The 25,046-nt window shown below is 44.4% G+C and overlaps 1 protein-coding gene across 2 annotated transcripts in view; it reads left to right on the top strand.

The window, feature by feature from the left end:
* Window positions 1-1,298: 1,298 nt before the first annotated feature.
* The window catches only part of LOC132913148 (mucin-19-like), a 33,652-nt gene continuing 9,904 nt past the window's right edge, over window positions 1,299-25,046 (top strand). The window contains exons 1-7 of one of the 2 annotated variants that reach the window (XM_060971148.1): window positions 1,299-1,558; window positions 12,879-12,963; window positions 13,462-14,377; window positions 14,612-15,555; window positions 15,700-16,617; window positions 16,744-16,887; window positions 17,077-17,715. In XM_060971148.1, the coding sequence (XP_060827131.1) occupies window positions 12,897-12,963; window positions 13,462-14,377; window positions 14,612-15,555; window positions 15,700-16,617; window positions 16,744-16,887; window positions 17,077-17,715 (3,628 nt within the window). In that variant the 5' untranslated portion in view covers window positions 1,299-1,558; window positions 12,879-12,896. Of the gene's footprint in view, window positions 1,559-12,878; window positions 12,964-13,461; window positions 14,404-14,611; window positions 15,556-15,699; window positions 16,618-16,743; window positions 16,888-17,058; window positions 17,716-25,046 lie in introns of both variants that reach the window. The other variant, XM_060971147.1, reaches the window with a different exon arrangement.

The raw sequence follows: 25,046 nt of genomic DNA, 5'->3' as shown, positions 1-25,046 counted from the left end.
AATAGAATTAGTTCGCAGAAACAAATGCTAAAGATAATTTGTTTACGTTTGTAAGAATACCTGCCCAATAAAGATTGCGAATGCTTTCGTGGAATGTTTTAATTGAAGTATCCTGAAGGAATTTCGACTCACTAGACGTAATATATAACATCGAGCAAAACCTGTTCTGTAGGATTGTACAAAGATCGATACAATAGAGACCATTGACTCTTTGCTGCTTGCGGATAAACCCACGCCTCATTATATTCGTAGAATTCGATAGAAACTATTATCTGTTTATATGTGTCTTTTTCAAATGAATACTACAGGATTACAATTTCTTTATGGTCTACAGTCGTCGAAGGAAATCCATTCTCATTTGTTATTCTATTCTACAAATTTTACAAATCTATATAACTTTTGTACGAACTGCGGCTGCTGAAAAAATATTCACTTCGGTTCAACCACATCTTCACTCGTCATCCAATCTACAAATTTAAATTGATCGTGAAAGAATTAGTCGCTATTATGAACGTTTCTCTTGCATCTATCAAATGGACGGAGGCAAAGAATTTCTCTAGAACTGATAGATACTGTGATACAAGTTAACGATCCTTTCAATACACGTATAGAAATATACACAAAAGTTAGATACAAATATCAAGGTAACAAGGAGGATAATCATCTGATTACTTGAAGGAAATGTATGTAAATATACGAATTACAACTGTCAAAAAAAATTTCTTTTTCTGTCAATCATATTTTCATTTGAATAACTGACAAATACCGTGATAAAGATTAAATTCAAAACAATTATTAAAAAATTATTAAGTTCTTGAAAAAAAATTTTTTAAATATATACAAGGATTAGATGTAGAAACGAAGAAAGAGATGGCAAGGACAACAATTTTCAAATTATTTTAAGCTATATATAACCTGTCTGTGAACTACAGTTATGAAAGGAAAATTAGCCTCCTGTCAGTCAGATGATCGTTAGATCATTTAAATTCCGACGATCGTTCTTAGATCATGAAAACTCACAACAGGCAACGATCTGATATAGAAAAGAATGAATTTGGTCGAAGGCGCAATCCGGTGCTCGATTCGGTATTTGCTTCGTGTAATATGTAACAGCATTGAACATGTAACGATCGGAACACGGTTTGTGCCCCCTTCCACGAAGCCACGATTCTTTCTTGTGTACACTCTCATACACGCATACGTACGCACGTGCGGAGGGTACCGACTTACGTAGACGTTGAGCACACACGTGGAAGCCAATTGGAGAGCCAAGACTTGGCCAAGTCTTTATAAGTAGGAGCCATCCGCGTCTTCAGGACTTACTCCCTCTCGAGAACGTGCCACGATCGGCAACCGATTTCCAGAATAGTTCCTGAAAACACGCCGGGCTCGCGTCGCTTACGAGCATCTTGCGGTTCACGCAAGATCGTGGCTGTCTTTAACGTAACTTAAGGAAATTTCGACGTTTTGGAGATCGGAAGGCAATCGCGAGATGAGGAGGACCCGCACGAATTAAAAGAAAACCTGCGAGAGGTCATCGTTGATCCTACGTAAAAAGGTGAGTAAGTTGATCCTTTCTGGGTCCATCGGACCCTTGCAAACGTCCTCGAAAATTTACGACTCGATTTTAGAAGACCATTATGTCGGGATATGTCGTGACGTGAGTGATCTATTTTGGACCTGCTGAAGGTGTTACGTCGACAGTGAGTTTTACGGTGTTTTCTGTTTCCCGGCGACAAGATAATTTCTCGGCAAACAGGAACGTTGCCGAAACCTTGTTGTCTTCCTGTTTCTCGAGTGAACTTACGGATTTACGAGTGTAAACCTTACGGCGTGATTGTGTTTAATGTACTAGTCGATACTCGACTCGTTGTTGGAAAACAAATTAACTGTCTCGAGCTTCTGCTACGAATTTGAAACATAGACCTGTGAATAGATTTCGTATTACGATACATTCAATAACCGACGTTTGTTTCTCGTCGTTTATTCGTTCGCGCATTTAGCTATTTTCTTTGTTTCTCTCTTTTTCTTCTTCTTTTTTTTTTTTTTTTTTTTTGAAATATCGTAATAATTTTGTGTCGATGACGTCAAAATTTATTAGGATCAATGTAGTGTACCATACGTTCTAACATCGAGTCCTTGCATATATCATTGTTAAACTTCGACGCGTTGTTTAATTAATACGCGGCTTTCAATTCGATGAAAGGAAGGTAGATGAAGACATCGACTTCTGAACGGACGTAGCAACGCATTAACACGTTGCTCGGTAACGTGATCTTGTAATTATATTTGAGCAATCTTTTTGGTTACCAAATGCTACTCCGTAATGACGTCATTTATATCGACTGTAATGCATTTCACGAATGGCTTCATGAATAAATTAGAGTAACAGTGTGAATAGTAAGCTTATCTTTTTTGCTTCTTAGAAACCGTGAATCTATAAATGATCTCTTATAAGAAAAATATATTTACATTTTTCAGAATTCGAAATAATTATTTCTCCGATATTCATCGTCAATATCGATGACTTATTATTATTTTCCGACCGTGTTGATTCAGAAATTATTGTTCTTTCTGGATCTTGAACTCTCTATAATACGTGATTGGATTTCAAAATCAAAATACTCCTTGTACTATGTTTAATATCGTTTTCTACATACAGTCACTATATTGATGTAAGAGATTAGAGCAACTGCAGTACAGGTTTTAATAAATTAAAGTCGATATGAATACGATGTTGAATATGCACTTTACCGGCTGCTATTGTGTTCGCAGTTGTTTTTCACTACAGCGCAAATAATATGATAAACGATACGTTATTTTATCAAGGAAAACATCGACAGTATAAGATAGCTCGATCTGAAATACTTTTGCAGACAATATTTCTATCAACAATTTCACTATTCTCCGATGTCATTATTATCTACATAGATCGTTTTGATTTTCTGCGAAAATATCACAAGACTGTCCTTTCCATATCGTAACATCGAAACTTATGTAAAAACTTTCAGCTCCGAAACTTGTTCTTACGCACTTGTTAGATAATGATAATTAGTTTGCGGGACATTCAAAAATGCAAAAATGCGTATAATGCGCAATAATATGCAGAGATGAAAATTTTGCATCTATTACTATATATAGATAAAACAAAGATCTACTTAGCTTCTTTTTAGAGTCTTTGTAAAAAATATGAATCCGCATAAATACCTGCATACTAATTATAATATTTTAGTTTCCTGCCTCTCTTCTCAGATCTTCGCACTTGGTTCGATAAGTAAAACAATTCTTTAATATTTTGAGAAACGGAAAATTAAACAGGAAATTGCCATTTACGGAAACGGGAATTTAAACTAAAGAAATTTATCGACGATAAAAGCAATATAAAATGAAAACAAAAACACGTTGATCGTTTAAAATGATCGAAAGATCGTCGAGGATTAGAAGCACAGATTTCTTTCCTAATAATCGCACGCTCGTTCGAAGAGTCGAAAATCGGCATCGTACGTTTTATACAATCGCTAGAGTCACGTAACTGTTTTACCGGGTTAGCTGACACGATTTACAAAAGTTACAACGTGTCGAGTGAACGAACGTGTGGTGGCCGAAAATTCTCAGCTCGATTAGCGATTCTCGTCGCATCGGTCAGCCGAAAATCGCGAGCTGTTTTTGGATCGGCCATGCATTCCGCTTAACCAGTCGGGAACCGATTCGTCGATCTTGGCATTGAATCATTCGTACGGATACCATACTACGATGCAACTTGCAGCTTGTCCCCGACATTGCTTCGTCATGGTCCTCGCGTACCCGTAAATGGAGCGTTTTAGCAAGGCTGCCGAAAAATATTTTTGGACCTAGAGTAATCGACTAGGAGCTATTGAATATAGATAAGAAGGAAGCGATTAATACGACGTGTGCTTCGTAAGATAATCATCGAGTGCATATTACGAAGGTTACGCGTGTTCTTGAATTTTCAGCTTGAGTTATCCCTTTCGCTATTAAGATTTCTATATATATACGTAACGTGGCTACAAAACGCATTCACATTTTTCTTTATCTTTTGAACGAAACATTTTTCTTCCAAATTTTACATTTCCTTTTCACGTATGGTACACAGTCTGGGACAAAATTAAGCGAACATACGGTGGAAGTACATAGGCATCGGTGAAGTTTAATCGAAATAGTATCAACATTATGTATTTAAAGATTTATTTATTGTATATCTTTACGGTACATAGATTATTTTGGAAAATAATCGTAATTAATCTTTTTATCCTTATTTCAAACAAGCTGTATTTAACGAAACTTCATTGATACGTATTTCCACTACCTGTCACTTATTTTTGTTCCTGATTGTATATTTTATATTCGTTATCATAAGTCTACTCTGCTATTTACGGATGATAAATGGGCTAAAGTTTGAGGTGTTTGCGCAGTAGGAAATTCAAAAGATTCAAAAGTCAGACGATCAAAAAGATTTAATCAAAATATTCCGTCGCATCAATTGACTAGTCCTCGATAATAGTGTTACGATCTCATAAATTCTTAAATTTCTTTTTCTAATCCCCTACACCATGACATTACACCATAACTGCGCTTGATTATACAAGTCGTAACGTAAACATTCGCGCGCATATTCACCTTTGTGTAAAGAAAAATTGCTTCGAATATGAAAGATACTCGCAGCTCGAAGAATTTCGCAGCGAGAGGATTAAAAAGTATCGGCGAATTTTGCTTTCGTGTACCTGTCGTCACTCGTGTTCCTTCAATTGATCATGATATTATATGGGGTACGTAACTCTGAACAGAATACAGAGTCGCAAGGTGCAATAAGTAAAATGCATTATGCACAAGATACGGATGCACGCGATGCTTTTTCACTCGCTTTAACGAGCCATTCTTCCCGGGTTCGCGATAAAAACTGGGTATCCGCGAAGGACATTCCACCAGACACGGTTCACGAGTCGGAGAGTGGAGTTTTTCCCGCGTCGACGAGTTTATTTCATTGTCAGGTACAACAAGAAGTCGATTAAAAATGAATCGTGACGTCAAGAAAGCTGGAGGGCGTTATTTCGCTCGTTGCTTAATCGACGAATCGTTTAAGGCTCTCGCAGTTCCCTTTCTCGTCCAACTTGGTGCATCCGTATAAATTTCAAGATAGAATGTTGTACGCGATGCGATAAAATGACAAAAGTAATTAAAAAGTATGATTTCTCGTAACATGGAATCTATGGCGGCATACTTTCCATTATTAACGAGACTTAAACGATCGGAGATTTAATTGAGTCACGACCTTGAAAGATTCCAGAATTCCGATTAAAAGCCGATTTTCCATCGACAAAAGAAAAATCCCGCGTACTGACTCACGCTATTATTCAATGATGTTCTCCTTGTAAAGAACGAATCTATTCAACGCTGCCACTGCTGTTTGCTCTCATCGGCTACAATTACGATTATACTAAACGATCTCCTCGAGAACGCCGCTGTTTTCAATGTCCTTTAATTAACCTGAATAGTAACCGACACCTGCCACGTTGTATAACTATTATTCAGAATAGAGGAATCGTTATTAATAAATTCTCAAGAAAGTGGTAAACATCGATAGCGTGGAGAGAACACCGACAACGATATCAACAACAGATTCATGCTTCGAGGAAGGAAATTCAATTAGTTTTACATTGAAGTATTTCATGCAACAAATCGTTTAAGGATAGCTGTTATTTATTAATAGTTCCAAACAAGGGCCATGTTTTATGATCGACATTCTCTTTCTCTCTCTCTCATTGATTCACTCGGCTGTAATTACGCTCTATTTACGTCGACGTTAATACCTCGACAGGATTTCTCATTTTCTCGGTGGACAGGCATCCGCGGAGCCTTGAACCTCGTTGGTGAGGCCCGCATGCGATGCATGATAAATGTACGGTTAGCGTTGGAAGGTGGATTGCGGTCGCAAATAAGGGAGATAATGAAAAAATGAAGAGGACGGTGTAAGCGGCTCGTGTGGGAAGGCTTGCACGTGCAATTTACAAGTATCCCTTTAATTGCGAGCCGCCGTGGATACGATTACCTTCGGCAACGGACACGTTTGCCGTGGCGATTTTGAAAGGTGTTTAGTGTTTGGCGCGTCCAAGTCATCGACGCTGAATATCGTTGATCGGGTTTTATTCGTTTCGACGAGTATAAGGAAGAAGGGTCTCTGTTTCCGTTTGATATCGTTATCATTAATTAGAAAAGAATTTTCATCGATTCTTCTGTATCTCCTGTGGAAACACCCATTTCATTGGAAAGTGGAGAAGTCGGTTAAGTACAAAGTGGTCGTTTCGGGTCAAACTCGTCGAGGTAATAAATCTCGTTGAATATAAGAAGCGTCTTTGCTTTCAATCGATTTTCTTTGAAATTCAATCGTCTTTTGTGGAAACAAATTGGTCGAATAATAGAGAACTCGGTTAAGTAGAATGTTCTATCCGTTCTATGTCAGATTCATCAGGCTGATAATGAAAGAAAATGGAATCTTTGTTTTCAGTCGTTATCGTTACGATGAATAAAAAGGAAGCTCAATCGATCTTTCGTGTCTTTTGTGAAAATAGATTCGTTGAAAACAGGAGAGTTCGACTAAGTAGAATATGATCCTTACATGTCAGACTTAGATCGATAAAGAAGAATCTCTACTTCCAATCGTTGTCGTTACGATAATTATAAAGGAATTTCGTTCGACTTTCTATTTCGTTCGTAGAAGTAGGTTGATTGAACTGTGGAAAGTTCGGTCAAGTGGAATGTGATCATTCCAGGCCAGACATATTAGACTGAGAAATTCGATGATACCGTCAGGTTGTCGAAACGAGTGCTATGATTTAATCACCACGTTGATTCTAACGCCATTGTGCATCGACGAGGATGTGAAAGAGAGGGAAATCGTGGAATTGGTGGGAGAGGAGACGACCTTGCGACTTTCCATGGCAAGGCTGCACTTATTGCAGCGAGGATACGATAATAACAATCTAGGTTCACTGCACCGGCTCGCATCGTTGCTGCTTCTTCATCAGGATCCGTTCTATCCTCTTAATAGTTTCTCTATTATTTATCCGCGTTCCTTCGGTCGTTTACAAACTGGTTCTATGAAATATACAACGAGCGACAGCTTCTTCGCTTTCGTACACTTGGAATTCCACGCGCCTGTCGTTTTTTCTCCTTTTTATCTCCTGTACACGTGTTTTCTTTTCGATCTTTTATCGAATTTTCCTCTCTATCGAACGGCAAACTGGATGGTTGCGACAAACGGTGTAATTCCACGCCAAGAATTTCGCTTTCGAACTACGGCATTTATAGCTTCGAAGAAGAGATTGGTCGTCGGTTTCCGTTCAGATCAAGAACTGGTTCGATCAAACTGGTCATCCCAACATCTTCAAGGACTTCGTTCTTACATCTTACGAGCTTCTAGAACTTACGGATACCGATCCGTTTCAACGAATATCCAGTTTGATCCACTGTAAAATTCCACGAAACACCTTTGCTCTTTGCAATGATTACTATCAGCGATATACATACGTTTATTCGATTGAACATAAAGGACGACAGAGGACGGCTTTCTACATCTCGTCTCGGCCAATTAGTAATTTTCCCTCGATTTTTCTAATTCTCATGCGCGAATTATCCGTAGGGATAATGTCGATGTACACGTTGATTTCTTGAATCGCGAGTCGCGATTTATTAGACAATTGACTTTAATTCGAGGTCATGCGTTTCGAGTATATAATTACGTATCTGCATTTTCTGCCGCTATTAGCGTCCGTGATTTTTACCAGGAAATTGGCACGTCATGTTCACGTTGGAAATATATTTTCTTTGTCGAAAGAAAGCAACGAGAAAGGGAAGAGAGTGGAAATCAATGAAATCGAAATTACACGAGAAATTGCGCCAAGTGTCATCTTCGTTTCAACGATTTTCTTATTTATTCAAGTACACTGTCGTGCTCACATTTTTTTAAACGTCAATGGAGGAAGATTAGATCGATGAGATCGTTACCTCGATGGTTGGAATTCTAAATGTTTTAGCTTCCGGGTGCCTTTGGCCCGTGAAACCGTTAAATCACAGGCCCGGCGAGAAGATGTACTATTAATGATACGTTTCGAGTTGTTTGCCTCTTCGCGAAAGGTACCTCTTAGGTTATTTCAAAGTGTCCATCAAAGGAGCTACACGAAATTCCTATGAATATTCAAAAATCGTTCTCGAAAGGGAGAACCCCGAATTAGCTTTCATAAGATGCACGTATGCAGTCTATAATTCGGCAACCTTGCAATTTTTGTAACTAAAATGTACTTTGAAAGCCAAGTTAATTGCTCCAGAGAATACTTGGAGATGCAGCTCGTCCTTGAAACGTTTCGAGTCTTCTTCGAGCTCTCTTATTCCACTTACAACCAACAACAGCAGATGGCAGAGTGGCTGGAAACGTTTTATAAATAAGTCGTGCAGCTTCTTAATGACCTGTCGTTATCTTATGCTTCTTTACGCAGTTGCACAGTTTCGACTTAACTGTCTATTTATCTAGTCACACGTGTGTTTGCATATTGGCAACCCAAGTAGCTATTAGTTGTTGTCGATGCATTGTTAATGAAAAACGATCAATCCAGTTATAAATTACTGAATGACAATATGTCAAACGTTTTGCTTATTTATCAATTATTAGTTAGCTTCGCAAGGTTTAGCAAGTTTAAAAGTTGATAAGGCAAGTCAAATTAATTTGTAACAATGTTCTATGACACATAGCATGTGTGATAGATATATAGTGTACTACGTCGATCGCTATGAAACTAGAGTCACATCATTTTTTAAACCGCCTATCTTTCTCGTCAGAAATGTCTTTATTGTAGTTAACCGTGTCTAGACTATGAATATTTATGCAAATTTATCGTTTTACAAAGACAAGCAAGGAAATGGAACCTAAGCAAGGATCTCTGGATATTTTTATATATTCTTTTACCTTTTAATTTCCCACAATCACGTAAAGATTTGCAATCTACGGATTCAAATAGAAAAAGATGTTATATAAACATAGATTGTTTAACATGTGATAAAGGAGATATAACAAGAAAATGAAATACGAGGGAAACAGAAAAAAGCTTGCGATTAGGTTATCGCGATACAATATGGAAATAGATCAACAATATTTATGTCGGTCTACAGCTAACTGCGGAAGTCGTAAACAAAGTGCATATCTGCGTAAATAATCGGAGTATTTCGGTAAACAATCGAGCAACTTACCGATGGTACTGACGGATATTAGCTTTAAGATCATTGACGACATCAAATAGTAAACGCAACTCGTATAAATAGTAACATCTACGTTACATCGCGATAATCGCAAGTTCTTCACCGTTCCCTTTGTATTTCGTGCTTTTGGCATAAATCTTTTCTGTAACATCTTAAACCGCCTATGTTTATACAACATTCTTCTTTCATTTAGATCCGTAAAGTATACCAAAAAAGATTAGACCGTTAAAATCTAAGACATCCTGTATAAGTAGCATAAACTTAACAATTGCATCGTAGTTTATTATAAATTGAAATAATTGCATCGACGCAACGTACGCATCGATAGCAGCAAATGTGTTAGTTCGGTAGATTCTATGTTCCGCAACCACACGATTCTTCGTTGCCAAACCGCACGGACCGATCGGAAAACTTTCTTCGAAAGATATAATTGCTTCGATCGCGGGAACGTTCAAAAAGTTTCAGACGTATTCTTCTTCGTCGATTCTGGAGCATTTGGTCTTCCGATGAAGCTGCTTGAAATGCGGCTCTCGAAACGTAATCCTTCTGTTTTTCGCGCGACTCTCGAGGGATTGGGAACATCGTCTATACGGGATACGAGCAATTCGTATTCAAAGCACGGATCTCGTGCGAACGGGGCCTGAACCCTCGCCGCACGAAATGTTTCATTCAACGAGGAAAGGTTCTTCGCCCAAATCGCACGGGCCATTTGCGGTAAATCGAATGACAAGTGGATCACCGACGACACAAATCCGCGACCTACTCGTTTCACTTGGATATCTTAAAAAATCGTATTCATAAAATCGTCGTCTCGGCTGCATCGAAATCTTCCCTTAAAATTTATCGTTTCATTATGCTATCTGTTTCGTTGATCGAAATTGCCAGTCGTTGGAAAAGAGATCGTTTAATAAAATGGAGAATTTTTCATTATCATAGAAATAGATAGATATTATCATAGAAAAATTCGTTTTGCATTATATAATCCTTGTATCGAGTAGGGACACTTACGCAAATTCGGCCTTTTTTATCAGGATGGCTAAAGAGAGATCTATTTCGGTTACTAAACTATACTTCATAACGAGTATTATACTTCGAATATCTTACATAATTTTGAGTATTATGTACATTCTATACATTTCTGCATGTCCATGTAAATTTCACACAAATTCATAAACATTCTCAGGTTTTGATATCTTTGACAGTTGAAATATACGACAAATTCTCCAGATTTTATTTTACGCTAAGGTAATTGACCCAAATTTATGGTTCCGGGGCGGGTCGTTTAACTTAACAGAGTTAATTAATAGCACGCAATTTATCATAGTGCGATAAACGGCTTTCGGGTGACACAACATCTCACAAACCAGTTCCTATTTCGGTTCAACCGAGTGCGCTCCAATGTCACGATCACCAACACTGACATTGACGCTGTCGACGTTATGTCACCGCACTCTCTCCTCTTCTCCCATTCCAGAGTGAACATGGAGAAGCCACATTCTCAAGTTATGTCACTCGCAGTTCATGCAATCCTCTTCCCACTCTAACCAACGAGGAGAAAGGACAACAGAGCGGTGTGCTGTGCATGGTCTGGTTAGATTTACCTTTTCGACGCATAGCTTTCTCCCCTTCTACGACTCTTACTTACTCCAACACCTTCGTCCAAAACTTTCAGCCCGACAGAATTTATCGTTCCTCCTTTCGACGACTACGTACTCGGTAGTACGCGGCGCATCTCGACCAGCCGTAGGTCGCGTACGATGCAATTCGTTATTCTGTTATGCAGGATCGCCGCGAATGGTATTTATGGCACTGGATCCAGTGCGCCTCGCTTCATCCGACGTGTGTTGCACGTTGCGTATAGGTGCAGGTCCTACAGGGGCAACAGAAACGAATAAATAGCCAGGTTGATTAACGACGCGAAACTTTCAAGACCTAATCGCTGACGTTGGACCTCGAAGTGATTTATCTTGATTCAAATATCGATCCTTCCGTCTACAGATAACCGATCGAAGGATTGGAATATATACAGTGTCTCGCGAAAATATTCGTACACTTGCTATAGAGAAATACGCGTTTTTTATGAAATTCACAAGTGATCATTTTTTAATGATGAAGTACTTAAATATCTTCGTAAGCCACTGTATATTCTCCACGGAGGGATTGCTAAGCGCACAGACCTCTGTCAGAATGCATTATTCCATAAATCTATCTGGTCGTACGTTTAAAACAATGGGACTCGGTGTAAGTTCACAGTTTCTTCGGTTTATCGCGATGTAAAGGAAGGGAAGTCAGTTACCTACGGCTTAGTGGAAAGAAAGCAACCTACAGCTTGATTCGCAATCTGTACCTACACGCAAGAATCGTATATATTTCATAGGCGAAGCTGCATCGTCAGTTAACGTTGTCCATCGTCTGACTGGTTATCGATACGTTTAAAAACCATAGACAGGGTACTTCGCCCCTTGATTCCATCAAAGAAATTTTATTACGATAGGTTTTCGAGACGAACGTAAAATGCTGCCAGATTTTTCGTTTATTAGAGCTTGGTAGAGTAGAAAGAACAAAAGAAAGTTCAAAATTCATAATTGTGTATAATAACTACATTACATTTAATTATTCTTGACAGTTACTACAAGTGTCTTTTTTAAAATTATAGCGTCCTTTTTGTATTCTTTATCCTGCAAACTTCCTTTTGTCCTCGACTGTATACGAACACCTGCAGAAATTTATTATAAATATATTATGCGCGTTATACGAAAAGTAATGTTTTTCTCATTATTGCTTTATTTTACTTTTTACATTCGTATTATTGCGTTCTCAATTATATTTGTCAAGTATCTTATTGTACATATTTTCTACGTTTTTATAATATCTTACGATTTACACTTGGATTTCGAGTACTGTTATATGATAAACAATTCGAAAGACTGTTAGCTAATAGCAGTAATCACTGGAACGGCTGTGTAGAAAGAATTGGTCGCGATGGGGAATTAAGGAATTTGCGATGCAGATCATAGTACGGCACAGCCAAGAAGATACAAGGTTCATTCACTTCTCGTCTTCCTTATTCTATTCACGATGAACGCTGATTTACGGTCTCGGTAAAAAAAGCTATCGCGTCAAATCATTAAAGGCGTGTCGGAAATCAACGTTAACGTAACTGTACAAGCGAATTCGCGATGAGTAGGGTATTGAAATTGTTGCTGTAGCACGTGGATTTCTATCGAAGAGTGAAACGATGAAATAAATCGAGGTCGAAATGAGAATCGTTTGATCCTGAGCCATCGATGATGCTTGAGTTATTCCAGCCAAGGTCAAGGGACAGTTAGAATCCTTTCGGTCGGGGAAGGTTGGACGTGAGCCAAGCAGTACGTAACTGTTCGACTGCTTATCTTTGCCGGTTTATGCGAAATTTTCAACCAAGGAAATCCACGCCTCTCGCCCTACAAAACGAAGCAGACTACGTCATGTGCGGCTATCCCGTTAAAACTATGGAGATTTAAACGCCATTGGATTTAAATTTATGAGCACCGTCGATTCTTCGCTAGGAAATCGACAAAATTAACATCGGTTTCTGACAATTTTATTGATATGAATTATTTCATTTTCAGACACGGTGAACCGAAAACATGTGGGCAAACCTATATACGTTAGGCGTTTTTATAGCGCTGATCTCATCGACATTAGCTGATATTGGTAAGATCCTTTTCATTGATTCGAAATTTGAACTTCAAACTAGTTTGTAGTATTCACGGTTCGCGGTCGAAGTTGGCACGAATGGTTCGAAGGACCTTTTAGGAGATGCACGAACTATCTATTTTCTTGACAAGCCCATTTACAGCGCGGCTCACGGACGCGTGATACGCTTACCGATTCCATGGTGCATTGCCATCATTTTTATTTCTCCGTCATCTCAGTCAGCAACGTTGTTGTACGCTGTGTCTTCAAACTGGTTTCGCGCGAGACGCGTGGCCTTGAACGCATCGAAGGAAACTTACTTAAAGAACTTTACTAATGTAAAATTCTTTATGTCTACGTATCGCGAATTTCAGACTCGAATATTCCAACATTCCAATGTTAATTTTCTTCGCAAGAGAAACGTAAAAAGTATCAAAAGATCGAGTAAAATTTTCTTTGAATTTACAAAGCCTATTTTCTGCTTATTATTATTTATATTCATTTCTATTATTTTAGCAAAAGGTCTGCCCTCGATACATCTGCCCTTGCCACATATACCGAGTGGATTCATGTGCATTGAAGTAGGATATCATGCCGATCCTAGCGATTGTAGAAGATTCTACCGATGTGTCGATTGGGGATTCGGAAAACCGCTGCAGATCTTTCAATTCGAGTGCGGTGTTGGAACAGTATTCTCGATGCGTAGGGGTAATATCTGTACTCTCCCCAACGACAGCGACCGTCCAGAATGTGGTGGAAATATCATAAACAACAATTCGACTACGACTTCTCCGACCACAACAGAAATATGGACGACCAATGGAACTATTACAAACAATCCACTGCAAACAACTTCACAGATCACTACCACAAGTTTATCAACGAGTAGTAACCAATCTTCTGCAACAAGTGGAAAACCAGGGAACGATCAAGGTCGAGGACGATGCGTTCAAGAAGGATATTTTGCTGATGTGAATAACTGTAGAAAATTTTATAGATGCGTTGAGGAAGGTTCTGGAAACTTTGTAAAGCATGAATTTGAATGTGGAGTTGGTACTGTCTGGGATCCAGATATACAAGGATGTAATCATCCTTGGGCTGTATCACGAGAAGACTGCAAGGAAGGCTCAGGGACAGGCGCTACTGGTAGTAGCAATGATAATGGACAATGGACCACAGATAACAGTGGACAATGGACAAGTGGAACAGGCAGCCCTGGACAACATGGAGATGCTACTAGTCAAACAGGACAACCAGTTCAGCCTGGAGAACCTACTGGACAACCTGCTCCTCCCGGTACTCCGGGCATTCCAGGAACAACTGGTATTCCGGGCACTCCAGGAACACCTGGTACTCCGGGCACTCCGGGAACTCCTGGTACTCCGGGTAATCCGGAAACACCTGGCACCCCTGGCACTTCTGGCAGTTCAGGGTCTGCTACAACTTCCAGTACTTCAGGTACGCCTGGCATCTCGGGAACTCCTGGTACACCTGGAGCCTCAGGAACTCCTGGTACACCTAGCACCCCTGACACTCCTGTTACATCTGACACCTCAGAGGCTCCTGGTACACCTGGCACACCTGGAAGCGTAGGCACCTCTATCACTCCAGGAGGTTCTGGTACTCCTGGCACAACAGGCACACCGAGCACATCTGGCACTCCTAGCACATCTGGCACACCCGGTAAACCTGGCACACCTGGAACACCCGGTAAACCTGGCACACCTGGCACACCCGGCATATCCGGAATCCCAGGCACTCCTAGCATTCCAGGAAGTCCTGGTGTCTCAGACACTCCTGGCTCACCCGGCACACCCGGCACACCTGGAAGCCCAGGCACTCCAAGCATTCCAGGAAGTCCTGATGTCCCAAGCACTCCTGGCTCACCCGGCATATCCGGAATCCCAGGCACTCCTAGCGTTCCAGGAAGTCCTGGTGCCTCAGGCACTCCTGGCTCACCCGGCACACCCGGCACACCTGGCACGCCTGGCACACCTGGAAGCCCAGGCACTCCTGTTACATCTGACACCTCAGAGGCTCCTGGTACACCTGGCACACCTGGAAGCGTAGGCACCTCTATCACTCCAGGAGGTTCTGGTACTCCTGGCACAACAGGCACACCGAGCACATCTGGCACTCCTAGCACATCTGGCACACCCGGTAAACCTGGCACACCTGGAACACCCGGTAAACCTGGCACACCTGGCACACCCGGCATATCCGGAATCCCAGGCACTCCTAGCATTCCAGGAAGTTCTGGTGCCTCCGGCACTCCTGGCTCACCCGGCACACCTGGCACAACTGGCACGCCTAGCACACCTGGAAGCCCAGGCACTCCTGTTACATCTGACACCTCAGAGGCTCCTGGTACACCTGGCACACCTGGAAGCGTAGGCACCTCTATCACTCCAGGAGGTTCTGGTACTCCTGGCACAACAGGCACACCGAGCACATCTGGCACAACTGGCACGTCTGGCACACCTGGAAGCCCAGGCACTCCAAGCACTCCAGGAAGTCCTGATGTCCCAGGCACTCCTGGCTCACCCGGCACACCCGGCACACCTGGCACACCTGGCACACCTGGCACACCTGGCACACCTGGCACACCTGGCACAACTGGCACAACTGGCACACCTGGAAGCCCAGGCACTCCAAATATTCCAGGAAGTCCTGATGTCCCAGGCACTCCTGCCTCACCCGGCATATCCGGAATCCCAGGCACTCCTAGCGTTCCAGGAAGTCCTGGTGCCTCAGGCACTCCTGGCTCACCCGGCTCACCCGGCACACCCGGCACACCTGGAAGCCCAGGCACTCCAAGCATTCCAGGAAGTCCTGATGTCCCAGGCACTCCTGGCTCACCCGGCATATCCGGAATCCCAGGTACTCCTAGCGTTCCAGGAATTCCTGGTGCCTCAGGCACCCCTGGCTCACCCGGAACACCTGGCACAACTGGCACACCAGGAAGCCCAGGCACTCCAAGCAGTCCAGGAAGTCCTGATGTCCCAGGCACTCCTGGCTCACCCGGCATATCCGGAATCCCAGGCACTCCTAGCGTTCCAGGAAGTCCTGGAGCCTCAGGCACTCCTGGCTCACCCGGCACACCCGGCACACCTGGCACGCCTGGCACACCTGGAAGCCCAGGCACTCCAAGCATTCCAGGAAGTCCTGATGTCCCAGGCACTCCTGGCTCACCCGGCATATCCGGCACACCTGGCACGCCTGGCACACCTGGAAGCCCAGGCACTCCAAGCATTCCAGGAAGTCCTGATGTCCCAGGCACTCCTGGCTCACCCGGCATATCCGGAATCCCAGGTACTCCTAGCGTTCCAGGAATTCCTGGTGCCTCAGGCACCCCTGGCTCACCCGGCACACCTGGCACAACTGGCACACCAGGAAGCCCAGGCACTCCAAGCAGTCCAGGAAGTCCTGATGTCCCAGGCACTCCTGGCTCACCCGGCATATCCGGAATCCCAGGCACTCCTAGCGTTCCAGGAAGTCCTGGAGCCTCAGGCACTCCTGGCTCACCCGGCACACCCGGCACACCTGGCACACCTGGCACACCTGGAAGCCCAGGCACTCCAAGCATTCCAGGAAGTCCTGATGTCCCAGGCACTCCTGCCTCACCCGGCATATCCGGAATCCCAGGCACTCCTAGCGTTCCAGGAAGTCCTGGTGCCTCAGGCACTCCTGGCTCATCCGGCACATCTGGTACTCCTGGCACACCTGGCACACCTGGCATACCCGGCATATCCGGAATCCCAAGCATTCCTATCGTTCCAGGAAGTCCTGGTGCCTCAGGCACTCCTGGCTCACCCGACACACCTGGTACTCCTAGTACACCTGGCACACCAGGAAGCCCAGGCACTCCAAGCATTCCAGGAAGTCCTGGTACTCCCGGTACACCTGGCTCATCCGGAACACCTGGTACTCCTGGCACACCTGGCACAGCCGGCACACCTGGAAGCTCAGACGCTCCTAGCAATCCAGGAGGTCCTGATACTCCCGGCACACCTAGCACTCCTGGCACACCTGGTACTCCTGATACATCTGGTACTCCTGGCACACCTGGCATACCAGGCATATCCGGAATCCCAAGCATTCCTGTCGTTCCAGGAGGTCCTGGTGCCTCAGGCACTCCTGGCTCACCCGGCACACCTGGTACTCCTAGTACACCTGGCACACCAGGAAGCCCAGGCACTCCAAGCATTCCAGGAAGTCCTGGTACTGCCGTTACATCTGGCTCATCCGGAACACCTGGTACTCCTGGCACACCTGGCACAGCCGGCACACCTGGAAGCTCAGACGCTCCTAGCAATCCAGGAGGTCCTGATACTCCCGGCACACCTAGCACTCCTGGCACACCTGGTACTCCTGATACATCTGGTACTCCTGGCACACCTGGCATACCAGGCATATCCGGAATCCCAAGCATTCCTGTCGTTCCAGGAGGTCCTGGTGCCTCAGGCACTCCTGGCTCACCCGGCACACCTGGTACTCCTAGTACACCTGGCACACCAGGAAGCCCAGGCACTCCAAGCATTCCAGGAAGTCCTGGTACTGCCGTTACATCTGGCTCATCCGGAACACCTGGTACTCCTGGCACACCTGACACAGCCGGCACACCTGGAAGCTCAGACGCTCCTAGCATTCCAGGAAGTCCTGGTGCCCCGGGCACTCCTGGCTCACCCAGCACACCTGGTACTCCAGGTACTCCAGGCACCCCAGGATCTCCTGGAACTCCTGGTACATCTGGAACATCGGACACTACAGGTACTGTAGCCACTACCGGTACTCCCGGTACACTAGTATGGCTTGGCTCATCCAGCACATCCGCATGTTCTGGCTCACCCGGACTACCTAGCACCTCAGGAACACCCGTAAACCTCGAAAATCCTAAAACTCCCGAAATTACTAGTACGACACCCACACCTAGCATAACGGAAGCACCCAAGAGTCTCTGCACTCCAATCACGCCAAGTAATTTGGAAACTCCTCAAACATCAGCAACACCAAGCAGTGAAATTGCAATAACCGGAACAACTGACATTCCTAGTGAATCTGATACTCCTAGCTCTTCTAATGGAGCCGACAATTCAGACACTCCACGCACTAATAGTGAAACTACTAATTCAGACTCCTCTGGCACATCTAGTGAATCCGAGGCTCCAAGTAGTTCTAGTGAACACGATTATGCAGGTACACCTAGTGAATCTGAAACTTCCGGCGCACACGGTACTGCAAGCACATCCGGTTCTCCCGACACTCCTGTACCACAAACGACATCCAGTAGTGAAGGCGAACCTCCTCGTAAACCTGGTAAACCCAGTGAACCTGCAACTAACGACACACCCAGTACTCCAAGCACATCCGGTTCTCCCGACACTCCTACACCACAAACGACATCCAGTAGTGAAAGAGAACCTCCTCGTAAACCTGGTGAACCCAATAAACCTGCAACTAACGACACACCCAGTACTCCAAGCACATCCGGTTCTCCCGACACTCCTACACCACAAACGACATCCAGTAGTGAAGGCGAACCTCCTCGTAAACCTGGTGAACCCAATAAACCTGCAACTAACGACACACCAAGTGCTCCAAGCACATCTGTTTCTCCCGACACTACTGTACCACAAACGACATGCAGTAGTGAAGGCGAACCTTCTCGTAAACCTACTATACCCGGTAAACTTGCAACTACCGGCACATCCAATGTTACAAGCACATCCGATTTTCACGACACTTCTGTACCACAAAGGTCATCCAGTAGTGAAGGCGAACCTTATTGTAGACTTGGTATGTACGGTAATCTTACAGCTGCCGGCATACCGTTTATTGCAAGCACATACCGTTATTCCGAAACTCATGCAGCAACAACGTCATCCAGTAGGGGATACGAACCTCCGCGTACACGTGATATACGCAATGAACCTTCAACTTCCAGGATGCCAGATATTTCCGAAACTCCAGAAACACCATCCACATTTAATAGTGAAACTGGACGTCCTCGTACACCTGGTATACCCAGTGATCCTGAAAGTCCCATAACACTAGGTAATCCCGAAACTTCTGACACTCTAACAGCATCCAGTGGTGAATCAGAACTTTTTCGTTCACCCGACATGTCTAGTAAACCACCAACTCCCAGGACGCCAAGTCCTGTCAAAACTATTGAAACGCCAGTGTCACCTTATAGTGAAATTGGATCTCCTCCTACACCCAGTATGCACACTAAACCTCCAACTCCCAGGACGCCACCTCATCTCAAAACTACTGACACACCAACTGCATCTAGTACTGCAATTCGATATTTTTGTCCACGCGAAATGGCCAATAAACCTCCAACTCCCAGGACGCCAAGTCCTGTCAAAACTATTGAAACGCCAGTGTCACCTTATAGTGAAATTGGATCTCCTCCTACACCCAGTATGCACACTAAACCTCCAACTCCCAGGACGCCACCTCATCTCAAAACTACTGACACACCAACTGCATCTAGTACTGAAATTCGATATTTTTGTCCACGCGAAATGGCCAATAAACCTCCAACTCCCAGGACGCCAAGTCCTGTCAAAACTATTGAAACGCCAGTGTCACCTTATAGTGAAATTGGATCTCCTCCTACACCCAGTATGCACACTAAACCTCCAACTCCCAGGACGCCACCTCATCTCAAAACTACTGACACACCAACTGCATCTAGTACTGAAATTCGATATTTTTGTCCACGCGAAATGGCCAATAAACCTCCAACTCCCATTACGCCAAGTCATGTCAAAACTACTGAAACGCCAGCGACAACTGATAGTGAAATTGGATCTCCTCCTACACCCAGTATGCACACTAAACCTCCAACTCCCAGGACGCCAAGTCATCTCAAAACTATTGAAACGCCAGTGACACCTTATGGTGAAATTGGATCTCCTCCTACACCCAGTATGCACACTAAACCTCCAACTCCCAGGACGCCAACTCATCTCAAAACTACTGACACACCAACTGCATCTAGTAGTAGAACTATACCTCCTCCTACACTCGCTGTGTCCAGTAAACCTCCAACTCCCAGGACGCCACCTCATCTCAAAACTACTGACACACCAACTGCATCTAGTACTGAAATTCGATATTTTTGTCCACGCGAAATGGCCAATAAACCTCCAACTCCCATTACGCCAAGTCATGTCAAAACTACTGAAACGCCAGCGACAACTGATAGTGAAATTGGATCTCCTCCTACACCCAGTATGCACACTAAACCTCCAACTCCCAGGACGCCAAGTCATCTCAAAACTATTGAAACGCCAGTGACACCTTATAGTGAAATTGGATCTCCTCCTACACCCAGTATGCACACTAAACCTCCAACTCCCAGGACGCCAACTCATCTCAAAACTACTGACACACCAACTGCATCTAGTAGTAGAACTATACCTCCTCCTACACTCGCTGTGTCCAGTAAACCTCCAACTCCCAGGACGCCACCTCATCTCAGAACTACTGACACACCAACTGCATCTAGTACTGAAATTCGATATTTTTGTCCACGCGAAATGGCCAATAAACCTCCAACTCCCATTACGCCAAGTCATGTCAAAACTACTGAAACGCCAGCGACAACTGATAGTGAAATTGGATCTCCTCCTACACCCAGTATGCACACTAAACCTCCAACTCCCAGGACGCCAAGTCATCTCAAAACTATTGAAACGCCAGTGACACCTTATAGTGAAATTGGATCTCCTCCTACACCCAGTATGCACACTAAACCTCCAACTCCCAGGACGCCAACTCATCTCAAAACTACTGACACACCAACTGCATCTAGTAGTAGAACTATACCTCCTCCTACACTCGCTGTGTCCAGTAAACCTCCAACTCCCAGGACGCCACCTCATCTCAAAACTACTGACACACCAACTGCATCTAGTACTGAAATTCGATATTTTTGTCCACGCGAAATGGCCAATAAACCTCCAACTCCCATTACGCCAAGTCATGTCAAAACTACTGAAACACCAGCGACAACTGATAGTGAAATTGGATCTCCTCCTACACCCAGTATGCACACTAAACCTCCAACTCCCAGGACGCCAAGTCATCTCAAAACTATTGAAACGCCAGTGACACCTTATAGTGAAATTGGATCTCCTCCTACACCCAGTATGCACACTAAACCTCCAACTCCCAGGACGCCAACTCATCTCAAAACTACTGACACACCAACTGCATCTAGTAGTAGAACTATACCTCCTCCTACACTCGCTGTGTCCAGTAAACCTCCAACTCCCAGGACGCCACCTCATCTCAAAACTACTGACACACCAACTGCATCTAGTACTGAAATTCGATATTTTTGTCCACGCGAAATGGCCAATAAACCTCCAACTCCCATGACGCCAAGTCATGTCAAAACTACTGAAACGCCAGCGACAACTGATAGTGAAATTGGATCTCCTCCTACACCCAGTATGCACACTAAACCTCCAACTCCCAGGACGCCAAGTCATCTCAAAACTATTGAAACGCCAGTGACACCTTATAGTGAAATTGGATCTCCTCCTACACCCAGTATGCACACTAAACCTCCAACTCCCAGGACGCCAACTCATCTCAAAACTACTGACACACCAACTGCATCTAGTAGTAGAACTATACCTCCTCCTACACTCGCTGTGTCCAGTAAACCTCCAACTCCCAGGACGCCACCTCATCTCAAAACTACTGACACACCAACTGCATCTAGTACTGAAATTCGATATTTTTGTCCACGCGAAATGGCCAATAAACCTCCAACTCCCATTACGCCAAGTCATGTCAAAACTACTGAAACGCCAGCGACAACTGATAGTGAAATTGGATCTCCTCCTACACCCAGTATGCACACTAAACCTCCAACTCCCAGGACGCCAAGTCATCTCAAAACTATTGAAACGCCAGTGACACCTTATAGTGAAATTGGATCTCCTCCTACACCCAGTATGCACACTAAACCTCCAACTCCCAGGACGCCAACTCATCTCAAAACTACTGACACACCAACTGCATCTAGTAGTAGAACTATACCTCCTCCTACACCCAGTATGCACACTAAACCTCCAACTCCCAGGACGCCAAGTCATCTCAAAACTATTGAAACGCCAGTGACACCTTATAGTGAAATTGGATCTCCTCCTACACCCAGTATGCACACTAAACCTCCAACTCCCAGGACGCCAAGTCATCCGAAAACAACTGACACACCAACGGCATCCAGTAGTAGAACTATACCTCCTCCTACACTCGCTGTGTCCAGTAAACCTCCAACTCCCAGGACGCCAAGTCATCTCAAAACTATTGACACATCATCGACATCCAATAGTGAAACTGGACGTCTTCGTACACGTGCTATAGCCAGTATACCTCCAACTCCCAGGACGCCAAGTCGTCTGAAAACAACTGACACACCAACGGCATCCAGTAGTAGAACTATGCCTCCTCCCACACCCGGTATTGCCAGTAAACCTCCAACTCCCAGGACGTCAAGTCGTCTCAAAACTACTAACACACCAACGACATCTAGTTATGAAACTGAATCTCCTCGTACACGTGCTATAGCCAATATATCTCCAACTCCCAGGACGCCAAGTCGTCCGAAAACAACTGACACACCAACGGCATCCAGTAGTAGAACTATGCCTCCTCCTACACCCGCTATGGCCAGTAAACCTCCAACTGCCAGGACGGCAAGTCATCTGAAAACTAATGACACAACAACGACATCTAGTAGTGAAACTGGATCTCCTCGACCATCCGGTATGGCTTGTGAACTAACAACTCCCAGGACTCCAGATATTTCCGAAATTCCTGAAACACCATCCACATTCAATATTGAAACTGAACGTTCTCGTACACCTCGTATACACATTGAACCAGCAACCCCCAGGACACCAGATATTTCCGAAACTCCAGAAACACCATCCACATTCAATAGTGAAACTGGACGTCCTCGTACACCTGGTATACCTAACGAACCTGCAACTCCCAGGACTCCAGATAGTCTCGAAACACATGAAACACCAACGACACCCATTAATGAAACTGGATCACCTCCTGCACCCGACATGCTTCGTAAACCACCAACGCCCAGGACTCCAAGTCATCTCAAAACTACTGAAAAACCAACGACATGCAGTAGTAAAACTTTGCCTCCTCCTACACCCGCTATGGCCAGTAAACCTCCAACTCCTAAGACGCCAAGTCATCTGAAAACTAATGAAAAACCAACGACACACAGTAGTAGAACTATGCCTCCTCCTACACCCGCTATGGCCAGTAAACCTCCAACTCCTAAGACGCCAAGTCATCTGAAAACTAATGACACAACAACGACATCTAGTAGTGAAACTGGATCTCCTCGACCATCCGGTATGGCTTGTGAACTAACAACTCCCAGGACTCCAGATATTTCCGAAATTCCTGAAACACCATCCACATTCAATATTGAAACTGAACGTTCTCGTACACCTCGTATACACATTGAACCAGCACCCCCCAGGACACCAGATATTTCCGAAACTCCAGAAACACCATCCACATTCAATAGTGAAACTGGACGTCCTCGTACACCTGGTATGCCTAACGAACCTGCAACTCCCAGGACACCAGGTAGTCTCGAAACACATGAAACACCAACGACACCCATTAATGAAACTGGATCACCTCCTGCACCCGACATGCTTTGTAAACCACCAACGCCCAGGACGCCAAGTCATCTCAAAACTACTGAAAAACCAACGACATGCAGTAGTAAAACTTTGCCTCCTCCTACACCCGCTATGGCCAGTAAACCTCCAACTCCTAAGACGCCAAGTCATCTGAAAACTAATGAAAAACCAACAACACGCAGTAGTAGAACTATGCCTCCTCCTACACCCGCTATGGCCAGTAAACCTCCAACTCCTAAGACGCCAAGTCATCTGAAAACTAATGAAAAACCAACGACACGCAGTAGTAAAACCTTGCCTCCTCCTACACCCGCTATGGCCAGTAAACCTTCAACTCCCAGGACGTCAAGTCGTCTCAAAACTACTAACACACCAACGACATCTAGTTATGAAACTGAATCTCCTCGTCCACGCGGTATGGCCAGTACACCTCCAACTCCTAGGACGCCATGTCATCTGAAAACTACTGACACACCATCGACATCCAATAGTGAAACTGGACGTCCTCGTACACGCGCTGTGGCCAGTAAATCTCCAACTCCCAGGACGCCAAGTCATCTGAAAACTACTGACACACCATCGACATCCAATAGTGAAACTGGACGTCCTCGTACACGCGCTGTGGCCAGTAAATCTCCAACTTCCAGGACGCCAAGTCATCTGAAAACTACTGAAAAACCAACGACACGCAGTAGTAAAACCTTGCCTCCTCCTACACCCGCTATGGCCAGTAAACCTCCAACTCCCAGGACGCCAAGTCATCTCAAAACTACTGACACACCATCGACATCCAATAGTGAAACTGGACGTCCTCGTACACGCGCTGTGGCCAGTAAATCTCCAACTCCCAGGACGCGAAGTCGTCTCAAAACTCCTGAAACACCAGCGACACGCAGTGGTGAAACATGACCTTCTACGATACCCGGTATGGCCAGTAAACCTTCAACTCCCAGGACGCCAAGTTATCTCAAAACTCCTGAAACTCCAGCGACACCTAATAGTGAAACTGGATCTCCTTGTACACTCGGTATGGCCAGTAAACCTCCAACTCCCAGGACGTCAAGTTATCTCAAAACTCCTGAAACACCAGCGACACCCAGTGGTGAAACTGTACCTCCTCTTACACTCAGCATGCACAGTAGTCCTTCAACTGCGAAGATGCCAAGTCATCTCAAAACTACTAACACATCAACGGCACCCAGTAGTGAAACTGCACCTCCTCCCACATCCGGAATGCCCATTATACCTGCAACTTCCAGGACACTAGATATTCCCGAAACTCCTGAAAGACCAATGACTCCCAATAGTGAAATTGGAGCTTCTCGTACACCTGGTATGTCTATCGATCCCAGAGCTCCCGGCGCATCTGCCACACCTAGTGAACCTGCTAGTCCCAGC

This window comes from Bombus pascuorum, chromosome 13 (assembly GCF_905332965.1).
Source record: "Bombus pascuorum chromosome 13, iyBomPasc1.1, whole genome shotgun sequence".
Taxonomy (NCBI): domain Eukaryota; kingdom Metazoa; phylum Arthropoda; class Insecta; order Hymenoptera; family Apidae; genus Bombus; species Bombus pascuorum.
Note: the sequence above shows the minus strand (reverse complement) of the source record. Positions and strands in the feature narration are given on the sequence as shown.